The sequence below is a fragment of the Lepisma saccharinum genome, chromosome 4 (assembly GCF_977018435.1).
Source record: "Lepisma saccharinum chromosome 4, izLepSacc3.1, whole genome shotgun sequence".
Taxonomy (NCBI): Eukaryota; Metazoa; Arthropoda; class Insecta; order Zygentoma; family Lepismatidae; genus Lepisma; species Lepisma saccharinum.
This window is the reverse complement of record NC_139232.1, coordinates 114,731,827-114,744,900: the sequence shown is the minus strand read 5'-3', so window position 1 is coordinate 114,744,900 and position 13,074 is coordinate 114,731,827. Positions and strand designations below refer to the sequence as shown.

The window sequence follows — 13,074 nt, the reverse complement described above, 5'->3', positions numbered from 1 at the left end:
GTCCTTTTTTCCCGACAAAAACTCATTCGTTTCCGAAATACCGCATTTTGTAAATTACTGTTCGTTTTTTTTGTACAGTTTATCTGTATTTTTTAAACTTGATATAGACCTCAGGAACGCACTCGTTTTGCACATGAGCCCAGGTCGAAAACCTAAACTTTGCAATTTTAAAAATTTAGAATATTTTTGAAAATTTTGAACTCTCATTTTAGCAAATATGTCCCCATCGTAGATTTTGTTCCACATTAAATATTTAATACCTAGATACTACCTCCTCAGTACATTCGTAGAGTTTGGCAAATTTTAAGAGGAGAATTGAATTCTAGAATATGCAGCGGTACAGTCGATGTTAATGGATGAATATTTTGTATTATTGAATTCTACCTTAAAATGATGATGAAAGGAAATCGATTAAAAATGTTTGCATAATTTTGAAAATTCTAGATTTTTTACCCTGGCACCCATGAGGTACATGACGGAGTAGTTAGCACAACACTCTACGACGCCAGGGGACCCGGGTTCGAATCCTCGCCAGGGCATGGGTATTTGTGAGAGTCTCTTCATCAATTTCATTGTATTATCACTTATTCTCATCTTTGCAATTAGCCATACGGTCATTCCATGCCAAATCATCAGAAAAAAATGAATTTTCAACCCGACCATCTCAGATTTTCATAAAATTTGGTAGGATGGTAGAGGACATGAAGTAACTCACATGTGTAAAATTTTAACTCTCAGTGATACACGGTGTTCGTACAGCAGGGTTGCTAACTCAATAAAAAATGTGAAATTTATGCTTACAAGGTCAAGAAAGAAATCATAGCTTTTCTTCGAATTATGGTATAACTTTCATCTTGAGCTTATTTTGAAGATAAGGGAGCATAGTTTTTGCAAAAAATAACCCCATATGTAAATATTGAAACTTTCATTTCAAGGTCACATCGCGCCACAATTCACATTGAAAATTTTAAATAAATTATATCTCGAAAACGGTGAATTGTACACAAACAGTGAAGATAACCGAAATAATAGAGCAGAACATTTTCTAAATTATGTTTTTTGTTGGATGGAGCTACCTTGAATCTTAATTCTATTAGAAAGCTCCAACTATTTACTTAATTTTTGGAACTGCCATAAAAGTTAGTTTCTGACACAAATAACAGCAAATATGCTGTGATGATTTGGCATGTGGCACAAAACCGAAGTAAAGTGAATGAATCAATCAATCAATCGTTTATGTTTTACAAAATACTTAAATTTTAAAAACACCGAACTCTGAAACTGGTGAGTTTTCATCGGGAAATAATCGCATACATGCCCACCCAGAGGACTTGAGAGAGCAAATACTGCAAAATGCTTCAAAATCAGAGAGGGTGTTACTCGCCTGCCCCCCACACTTTACCTCCGCACTCGAGGTTCGGTGCACTTCGTACTCGGCTCAGATTTGTCTAGGGGTATCTTTCTTTGTACGACAATGCACGTGGGTTGCTACAAGTCAACATAATTATATAATTCACTACAAGAGACAACGGATAACCTTTGCGAAACCTTTATGATCAGGGGGATAAATTACCTTGTCCAGCTTTTGTGAAATTAAAAACGGAAATTTTTGGATATTTTCTATAGTTTAATTAACGTAAAATTTAAAGTATATACATGTCGTATCCGAACGTTCATTTCTCTAATTATTTATCGGGCCAAAACTCTAATTTTGATGTTGGAATCTCTATTGTTTGTACCTGGATGCTTTACATTTCATGAATTACATCTGAAGTACGCTTGTCACAAGGTAGACTCGCGTTACTCCAAGAAACGTCTTAACAGGCGCTAGGCCGCCCGACGTGTACATTTCTCAACCTCTACGGTGACAAGGCACTAGGCTGCCCGGCGCACCGTAATTACTTCAAAATAACATCCAGTACAACTACCTTTTTACCTGTAAACTGGACACCAAGGCACTAGCTTGCCCGGCAATCCAATCTCTTACAGCATCCGTTTCGGGAGATCTGTCCTCCGGTCCTAGCTAACCGAAGCAAAAACAGCCTCTCCCTTCCAAGTCTCAGTTCCAACAGCCGACCTCCCCTACTCTCATCTGGGAGTTTATATACGTTTGGTTGGCGTCTGTTGCCAACCGCCCTTCTTTCAAAATTTTTAATCTTTAACAGCTAAACTGCCCGCCTTTCTTTTGAACGTTCGAAACACGAAGCAAGAACAGAGAGCTACATGGTGTTTATACATGGAATAATACGAACCTAAAATTGCATAATGAATTGATTTACACTAATCACACATATATATGTTTATACACGTAATTACCCAATTAATTAACATATGAATAAATATTTCAATAAGAAAAAAAACACTGTTGCCCTGACACGGGGGCAGGGTAACAAGGGTGGTGGCACAAGGTCATTGGTTTGATATGGAGTCACTCCATACTTGGTACTGATTTAAGAATCGTCATTGTAATCTCGTATTACATTGCTTGTTTTATATGATTTTATTGTTTTGATGTGCTTTTGTGCGTGAATCAGTAGCAATATACTTGAAGCAAACGTAACGGAAAAGATATAGTTTAGTGATTATTACGTGATGCTCCTCTTTCAAGATGCACTCCTCCAGCAGCTCGTCGACCGTCTGTTTGACTTCTTTGATGTCTTCCTCCTGCGCAGACATCGCCACTTTTATAACGATCGTGAATCCCCGGGCGAACCTCGTCCTCAGGTGTTTAACGCTGCCGAAGTACTTGAACTTGCCGCTCGCCATGATTGCGATCCTGTCGCAGAGCACCTCGCACTCTTCCATGCTGAAAAATGACAAATATTGAGTGAATGTTTATTATCCTCACAACAAAGGTTTTTGAAAAAGTTGTTTTAAGTCCGTTCTTTGTGGTATCTGTGGTTGTCGCTGATCTTTGGACAAGACCAGTTCAGTTGTGCTGCAGAACATAAGAAACTGCATACGAACTGTAGGTGGGGAAGGGGGGGGGGAGGAGGGAGTTGCTCGTAGGAAGAGAGAAGACGGGATACGGTTTGATTCATTTGGTTTATTTTATTCCGCTTTTCTGCCACGTTGGGCTAATCGTGAAGATGAGGAAAAGTGATGATATGATAAAGGGACAATCACAAGCAATCCCAGGTCGGGATTCAATCCCGAAACCCCGTCGTAGAGCTCTGTGATGGGGTCGGCAAGACGATACGGAAGCGCTTTTGTTAGTTGTATATCAGACGGGAGCTGTTATGTGTATCGCACACAATGAAATAAGCTGTGGTGGTTAAGTTGTTAGTGGATTTCGGAGGAAACGGCAACAAGGGAAGAACTTGTAGTTTTAAAACAGATTAAGAAGCAGCTGTTGCAAGAAGAGGTTGTTGATAGACGAAAAAGCATTAAAATTGATAATGATTTCGGCGATTATACAAGATTACAAGTAGGGAAAGAGTCGCTGCCGGAACGAAGTCCATCATTAGTCGATAGTCAAGAAAGCAGTATTTCTTCGTATTCTCCACCACTACACAAAAAAGAGAGGAGAAAAGTCCCTGAAGAGAACTTTGTCGATCCATACAAAATCAAGAGCCATTTGCGTGTCTAAAACATTCAAGCGATGGCCTGATTAATACGAGGCACATTGATTTCTTGTCACTACACAGTTTGTATTTCAAGGCTCACAGCTCGTATGCTCATTGTCCATAGCAAATATACATTTGATGTTTTATATATTTCGACACACATGGAAATCGGAATTGTGAACTTATCAACGAAATGTGAAACGACAATGTTGCAATATACATTCATGTGTGACCCCCCCCCCCCCCCTTATGACATAGTAACGTCGTCACCTTGTAATCAAGGGGTCCCTGGTTCGTTACCCAGTGAGAGCACACAGTGGCTCGGGTCGCACTTTAAACTGTAGTCCAGTCTCAATTAGCCTATCTGTAAATAAAGTGGATTCTAAAATTCGCACATAGGAAATTAGCTTTTGGAACTAATTTCGTTTGTTCAATTATGGCAAATTTTTATAAAAAATATTGCAACACTGCCACAAATATTTCCGTTTTAGTTTTCATGAATAAGTTCACCCTGTTCCAAGGTTACGCTAGAACAATCCAACGCGCAATTAGACTGAGTAACCAGAACACAACGTCCGTACCTGGAGGAAGTGATGACGATTGTCTGCCCGCTCTGTTTGTGCCCTTGGACAATCTTCAGCAAGTGGCTCCTGGAGACGGGGTCCAGCCAGTTGGTGGGTCCGTCGAGCAGGACGACCGGAGGGTGGGCGACGAACGCCATGGCCGTCGACAGCTTCCTCTTCTGCCCAACGCTGTAGCTCCAGCTCGGGTCGTCGGCTTTCTCGCGCATGTCTACGAGAAGAAATATGAACCTTCCACCTTTATTCTTTATAAAGCTGTCGGTGGGTTACCTTTGCTTTTAGCCTTTGCCCTGAGCACAGGGTAACATGGAAGCACAATTGATACGTGAAGTTACCTACGAATGGCGAAACAACGCTGTTGCAATATGAAGGTGTATACTTAAAATAGTTCTTATATCGAAACGCACACATACAGGGTGGGATAAAAGTCGCTTTTCCAAATAAATTAGCAATGTACATTTTTCGGAATGTATTCCTCAAAACAAAACTTCAAATATTACCTTAAATGAGAAACTATAAATGATTTCATTACATAGAACGAATAGAAGCAACTGGCATTAGAAATTAAACATCTCTCTAACACGAATTCTTAATTCGCTTCGAGTTTCTCGGTAAAGGAACATTACACAGTGGGTCGAATCCCAATTGAAGCTATAACCAGCCTCGATTAGCGTATCAGAGCATAAGGTGAACTTCGAACAAACTGACTTTTTTGCGATTTATTTCCTTGAATAACGTTTCTTTACTGAACGCGTCTGACTACCATGCTAAAGGTCCCGGGTTCCATCCCCGGCCGGTTCAAATCCGGGAACTTTTCTAACGTAGGAAGCGGACCCGGCGCCCACCCAGCGTCGAATAACATGGGTACCTGGGGGAAACCCTGGGGGGTAAAGGCGGTCAGGGGCGTGATGCTGATCACATCACCCCCACTCACGACCGGATCAAGAAAGTGTGGGGCGTTACACCGACACCCCCTATACGCCTTCATGGCGTGGTGCTATGCACAGGGGAGCACTTTACCTTTACCTTTATGGTGCAACACTGACTCTCAGATATCCACATCAATACTCGTGGGTAGGTAAACCATACGCGCACGTGATGTCTCAATTAAGCTATGTAGGAATGAATATATTAGCTCCAACAAGCAGCTGTCTTTTTTATATTAAAAGGGGGAGAAAGGTAAATGAGGAGACACCATTGTATTTGTATTTGCTTTTTGACTTTTTACGTCGCTTATGTCACCTTTGGCTAATCGCGACGACGGGGATGAGTGATGATTAGATTGGATTGAAGAAGAGACACCTATGTCCAAGACGGGCCTCGAATGCTGGAATTGCCGTGGTGCTCTCGGCTACTAAGACACGGGAGACACTTATACATTCCTGCCAATAAAAAAACACTTACCCATACAAGACAACCACCTCAATGCTTCCGTTTTCGCTTTGTCCTTAGGCAGCCCCCGCAGGCGAGCCATGAGTTGCAGCATCTGCGATCCAGTGAAGATGCTAATGAGAGGGTCAGACTCCGGGGTGTAACCCAACTTGCTCAAGAACTGGAAGGGAAGACAAACAAATATCACTTTCCAGTTTGGCATTGTCTACACCTACTGTTAACATACAACTACTCATGCAATTTACTTAAATCACTAAGAAACGCTCAATCATCGGTATTGGACATACATCCAACATCCAATTGCGATGCCACCGGTTTCTCCGTAACCGCGTGGCCTTGTTCAAGAAGGATTGAGAGTAGGGATAGACGATATCGGCGTATATCGTCAAGAATATATCGTCACAGACGATACGATATTTTTTTCGTTTCGTGATATCGGCGATATATGTCTCCACGATATATATCGCCAAATATCATGACTAGAGCCCGGAAGTTCGGCAAAATGCCTCTTTTTATCTACTGGATATATTGATAACATTTTTCCGGATATACGTTTTTTATTTTGTTTTGAATGTTTTCGAAGCCTTTTCATTTTGCCGATTTTGCCTATTTGGGACCCCACTGCCTATTTTTAATTATAATGCCCTTTTTTGCCTTTTTCAATGAAATTGGACCATTTTTTAAAAAAAAAAAAGTGTGTATATAAATTATTTTTTCCCAAAAAACGTTGTTGGTATTTACGTCTTTTTCTTCCGTTTATTACGTGAATAATTTTCGCCTTATTTAAGTAATATTAAACTCACGCATGTTTCAACATTGCTGAAGGAGAAAAGTGTGAGAAAAAAGTATTTCATGCTCAGTTAGGATATTGCCTTTCGGTTAACATTTCCCTGTCCATGATTGACTGCTGAAAATCTGTTGCAGAACATCTGCACAATTACGTCATCACGTCCAGCGTCCGTGTCAGGACGTTATTGACAAGAAACAGCACTAATGCCCAAGGGCCTTTGCATGGATTCCAAAATCAAGTTCTCTATCTTTAGTGTAGTTCTGCATTTTGGAGGGAAAAGATCGTGTAGTTGTCATCATGCCGAAATTTAGTGTGCCATTAAGTGGTAAGTTACATGGTTATGTGCGTGAATTTGGTGAAAATTGAAATGCTCTTCCCAATGTAGATTTTAACATTTTGCCTGAAATTATAGATAAAAGTAAGCGACTTCCAAATGTGCCTTTTTTCGGTTTATTTTGTCTTTTTTCATTTTTAGTGCCTATTTTCCACATTATAAATGCCTTTTTGCCTGCCTATTATAACGAAAATAAATGCCTGAACTTCCGGGCTCTAATCATGACGATATATCGCTCACACGATATATATATCGCCAAATATCGTGACGATATATTGCTGACACGATATATATTGCTAAAATATCGTGACGATATATCACCAAATATCGTGACGATATATCGCCGACACGATATATCATATAAAACCACAGCAGAGTTGTTACGGATCTTAATCTAGAGCCTAGAGGTACTCTCTTATGTGAGAGGTACTTTTATAGCTTGGGAAATGAAGGTAACTCGAACAACATTTACGCTTTAAAACACTCCCTTTGTCTGGTCTGGCAGGGTCATGATAACAATAGAAAGGGATGTTCGTTACCTGTGGTTCTAGACGTGAAGATCATCTCCTGTGCAGGCACGGTTCCTGAAACTAAACTTTCATAGCGCACCACTAATCGCTGTAACTCTTTTGCGTATCAATCAGACTATAAATGGGAGACAACCACTGTTTACCCTATAACTTTCGGACTACAACTGGGGGACGAGATCTGTTATCGCGATCTATTTAAAGGGGATTTAAATTTGCGATCGTTAAAGTCATTTAGGCGGTTCCATCCTGTCGTTAAACGTACTTTTTGCATAAAGCTGACTTTACTTTATTTCAACTGATTTCCTGTCGATTCCCGTGTCAGCGGAGTTTTAAAGATCCACTGAAGGTCGCCGGTTCAACGCTTGTAAGAAGCTGCTTCCCACGCTTCAGCCGGACTCCTTGGGGAAGTGAGTTAACTATCGAGCAATGACGCCAGACGTCCCGGTTTCGAGTCACGCCATTGGCGTGGTACGATATATCGCTAAAATATTGTAACGATGTATCGCTCACACGATATATATCGCTAGATATCGTGATGATGTATCGTTCCGTCGATATATATATCGCCAGATATCGTGACGATATATCGCTGACACGATATATATAGCTAAAATATCGTGACGATGTATCGCTCACACGATATATATCGCCAAATATCGCAACGATATATCGCTGACACAATATATATAGCTAAAATATCGTGACGATATATCGCTGACACGATATATATAGCTAAAATATCGTGACGATATATCGCCGACACGATATATGTCGGCAAGATATCGTGACGATGTACCTTCTTGTTGATATCGCCTGGACGATATTTTTTTCCAATATCGCGATATATCGTGTGGACGATATATTGCCCAACACTAATTGAGAGTTCAACCCCACATGAAATTTCTTTCTTTGTGGATTCTTGGAAAGCTATCAAATGCACTACAGTATGTTATTGAGTTGAGGGAATACGCCAAAGACACGAATGTGTAAATTTTGGCTTCTTTCACCCAGTGCAGTTCCTGACTACTTTTGGTTGATATTATACAAGTAGATTCGTACATTAACTTATATGACTGTTTATTAGGTCATATAAGTAGATGCATAATTTACTGATTGATTGAGTTAGTGCTTTAAGTTCACTTTATGCACAGTAAGGCAAATCGGGACTGGACCTACAGTTTAAAGTGGGACCCGAACCACTATGTGCCTCCAACGGGTATCGAACCAGGGAACAAATTATTACCATTATTTACGGATGACAACATTTAGTCAAGTGTAAAAACCTGTTCTATCCGGAACCTTGAATATTAAAATGTTTTTGTCTCAAAAGTAAGATTTAGCACATTCGTGGTTTTGGCGTTGGTGCGACGATATATCCGATTTCGACGACAAGCGGCGCGCGTTCCAACGGCACAATAACCAAATGAAGGCACTGTTTTGCTTCTAGTGTGAATGTGGCTGAGACCACCAAATAGGAGAAGATCCATCTGTTTCTCTATCGGAGAAGAAAAATCTAAAGAACTAAAGAACTTACTATTGTCCCAACAACTACATTAACCCAGTGGCGCAACCACAGGTAGTGACATTGCCCAACCTTGGTCGGAAATGAGTTCTAGGGGGGGGGGGTGTAAGGGGGTCAAACATTGAAGGCCAAGTGTACCTGCAGGGGGCAATAACCTTCCAGAACTTCAAATTTTATGCAAATAAAATACTTTTCGTAAAATTTTCTTGCTCGCTTCGCTAATCAAGTTCAGAACCGTAGCTAGGCGCCGAACGATCTACATGTAAAGAAGTTGTAAAATTGATTGATTGATTTGTGTTTTTTCTTAAGTCTACTTTATGCACAGAAAAGACTAGAGACTGGGCCTATAGCTTAAAGTCGGTTCCGACTTCCGAACCACTATGTGCCTCCACCGGGTATCGAACCCGGGACCTCTCAATCACAAGGTAACGATTTACCACTACACCATCGGGGAGGCACAAAAGTTGTAAGCGACATAATGCCATGGCGTCCCGTGAAAATATTTGCGCCCTATTCAATTAATATTGATTTCAGCCTGCAAAAAAATTGGAACCAAGAATTATCTTGCTTGCTTCGCTCGCAATTTATGTTTGTTCGCTGTAATGCATTGTAAATCACCAGACAGAGAAATAAGACTTGTCTTAATTGATTTTGTTTTTAAATGCATGAACAATTGTTTTGAGGAAGGGGAGCGTGCACATTTGAGAGACAATTTATGTAATTTTTGCTGTTCGTTTTTTTGTGAAATGCATGAATTGGTTGTGTAATGTATTTACATAATAAGCTGTATATAATATTTATTAAAGAAACTTTGAATACGTACACAATTTAGTGTCCACCTCACTCCACATTGCATATATATATATATATATATATATATATATTATCCTGTGCACAACAGGCATCTGCCCGTTTACAGTGCACAGTACATTTGAGCATTTATACACATAAAAATAATATATATACACATTTTCAGATATAAAAAAATACATATAGAGGTTACATATATCATCCTTATACATTACCGTGGATAAAAAAGGAATCAAATCTTGCACAATTACATTCATATATGTATGTGTGTATATATACACACATAAAGCAGGTAAAGAAATAACAGAAAAGATAAAATTAAGTAAGAGTGTTGACCATTAAATAACGTTTATACTCAGAAAATTTAGCAAATATGTCCAAGTGTATGCCCCTCTCTAACCATTCATTATGCAAGCTACACATTCTTCGCAGGGGAGCCATTTCTGCGGATTTTGTACGGGTGCGGGAAATGGCAAAGAGTTGATTTCTTGATCGCAACTTTGGATGGGGGACATAGAAAGCTATTTTTGAAAGCAGAGAGGAATAATCCAATTTGCCGTTAAGAAGTTTGAAAAGAAAAAGGAGCTGATGTATGGTTCTTCTGTTTGCAAGGGAGGTAATGTGTAATTTAATTAGTAATTCCTTATAAGGTGTCATCTTTGGATATGCACCATTTATCCTAAAAACTATATAATGAGTGAAACATATATCTAGTGTTGCCCACGGGACGAGACGGGACAGGCTTTTAAAAATTCGAGACGAGACGAGATTGATCATGTGTCCCGAGACAAACGAATATTTTCGAGACGAGACAGCATTTCACAGCATTTCCACGAGACGAGACAGGCCAAAGTCTCGTCTCGTGGGCAACACTACATATATCGTGGATGAAAGTTATGTTAATGTAAAAAATAATTATACGTATTTGGAATGCATTTATCAAGCATTTTTTGTCTTTCAAAAATAGTTTATGTGCTTGCTTTCCGTTATTAATGTGAAATTGAACGTGTTGAAAATATAATTCAAATCGTTTGTTCGAACACAAATGCTTTAGCAAAAACTTCTACCCCCTTTTCCCGTAATTTACGAGCTTAATAACTTCTTTGATACTACCACTACTAATAGTAATAATAATGTTGGTCCTGGGTTCGAATCCCGGCATGGGCATGGATGTTTGCGAGTATCCAATCATCATTTTCATCATGCCATCACTCATTCCCAATCTTCGCAAATTAGCCAAAAGTGGCACAAGAAGCGAAGTAAAATAAAGCAAATCAATAATAACATTAACAATAATAATGTTATAATAATATTATTAGTAACATTATTATTATTAAAATTATTATTATTAAATTTATTATTATTATTATTGGTAGGTTTATCCTGGTACTTGCCCCCCAGACAAAAATTCGTGGTTGCGCCTCTGCATTTACCTACATACTATCTTAATAATTACACCTGCACTTACACATCATATAATGCATACCTAAATCCCCCCCCCCCACACACACACACAATGCACTACTGAAGACTTATTGCTTATCTTTACTCAACAGTATAATACTAATCACTTCAATGTATTATTTTATCATTGTATAATATTTACAAGGGTTGGATAAAAAGTAATGGCAACACTGCTGTCCCGTGAAAGGGGTGATTCACAGCGCCACAAGCGTTTCGTGGCTGATAAAGGAATGTCAGACTAGGAAGTCTAGTGTGTGGGAGCGATTGTATGTTATTCAGTCAATATCAGCAGTGCTCTGAAGCAGGGGACGAGAGTGCAAGCGCCCTAACAATATGTTTAGGCAAGAAGAACAACGTCTCTCAGGCAGACGGTCAACGCAGCCTACTTCTGCACCTTCTTGCAACACCACCTTCGTCTCGCATGAAGAAGGAAGCGACGGCACGGTGTCCCATCATCCTGCTTGACAATGCAAGGTGTCACACTGCGAACAATGTGACGGCGCTCCTGCATAACTGGTAGTGGGAGGTACTGGAACATCCGCCGTATTCACCGGTATACCGGTATGAGACCGTGTGATTACGACCGTTTTGTCAAAATGAAGGAACCACTGGGCGGGAAGAACTACGACACGCGCGAAGCCATCATACGTGTTATAGGGCGGTCACTGCGGGACATCGACAGAGATGGACGCGCTGACGGTGTACGACACCTTCCATACGTGTGACAGAAGGTCGTAGAGATGAGGGGCGATTACTTTGAAGGAATGTAACACGTGCTCCTCTGCCAATACAGTCAAGTACCAATTATACCAGTGTTGCCATTACTTTTTATCCAACCCTTGTATATTATCTTTATTGTATTATCATGATCATTATGTTTTTTCTCTCTCTCTCTCATTGTTTTTATTCATTTATTGTATCTCTGACAAGGGTTGGTTGTAAGAACGGCCCATGAGGCCGAAACACGCCTGCTTAAATAAAGACCATTCTATTCTATTCTATCGGTTCTTACCTTCGACTTGTCCGTAGAGAATTTCCACTCCAACAGATAGGCGTCCCCCGAAGTCCATAGCTCCTCCCCAGACAGGACGCGTGCGACGGACGTCTTGCCCGATCCCGCCACCCCCAGGATACCGAAGCACTCGCCCTTCCTGGCGCCGAAGCTCACTCCTTGCACGTCGAACGCCTTGTACTTCTTCCTCAGCTCGTGCACCAGCAACGAGTCCCCTTCTCCAGAGACCGTCCTCGAATCATCTGCAGACAATTAAACATGATGTTACCAACATTGATAAATTAGGGTGGATATGATAGATGTAAACACTATATAAACTCAACGCGCGTATGCAGGCCGGGATCTACAGGGTGTCTCATTAGTAATAGCGCAAACTGACACAGGTGAAAGTACACGATAATAGAAGCAAAAATGTATCAGTAAACATGGGTCTGCAAACGAGCCGTTTTCAAGATAATCGCGAATGTGTGATTACAAGCCGCCACTGACTTCATTGTTTGTAAACGTCGTCCTAATTGGTACAATGCTAATAATGTGTGCGAATGTGTGGTTACAACCCGCATTGATTGCATTTTGTAAACACAGAGTGCTTTACTCCTTGCTCGGTCCGATGTTTGCTCTTTGTTTACAAAACAGAACATTTCCGAGAGGTGGCGTTGTAATCAAACGTTACAAGCTGTCTTGTACCCACACATTCGCACACATTATTAGCATTTTACAAACTAGGACGACGTTTACAAACAATGAAGGCAGTGGCGGCTTGTAATCACACATTCGCGATTATCTCGAAAACGGCTCGTTTGCAGACCCATGTTTACTGAGACTTTTTTGCTTCTATTATCGTGTACTTTCACCTGTGTCAGTTTGCGCCATTACTTTTGAGACACCCTGTTATATGTGGAGTCTAACCCTTCGTACACCAAGGTGGGTTAAAAATTGTCCACACTTTGATTCGGATAAGAATTTTTATGGATATTTCTTTAGTATCATGTCATAACTTAGGTTTTGTGTCAAAAATAATATAAATTCTATTTTCTGTCATTCAATACTTTTAATTTCTAGAAAATAACCCA

The 13,074-nt window shown here is 40.2% G+C and overlaps 1 protein-coding gene and 1 long non-coding RNA gene across 3 annotated transcripts in view; one reads left to right on the top strand and one right to left on the bottom strand.

Moving 5' to 3' along the window:
- Positions 1 to 13,074, bottom strand: part of LOC145986806 (phospholipid-transporting ATPase ABCA3-like) — a 29,523-nt gene that overhangs the window by 583 nt on the left and 15,866 nt on the right. Inside the window, exons 10-13 of the mRNA XM_083121252.1 lie at positions 12,002 to 12,243; positions 5,552 to 5,699; positions 4,148 to 4,358; positions 2,590 to 2,806 (exon numbers count right to left, since the gene is read on the bottom strand). Coding sequence (XP_082977378.1) covers positions 2,590 to 2,806; positions 4,148 to 4,358; positions 5,552 to 5,699; positions 12,002 to 12,243 — 818 coding nt within the window. The remainder of the gene's footprint in view (positions 1 to 2,589; positions 2,807 to 4,147; positions 4,359 to 5,551; positions 5,700 to 12,001; positions 12,244 to 13,074) is intronic.
- LOC145986814 (uncharacterized) overlaps positions 1 to 13,074 on the top strand; it is a 268,487-nt gene that overhangs the window by 241,324 nt on the left and 14,089 nt on the right. The gene's annotated exons all lie outside the window — the stretch shown is intronic.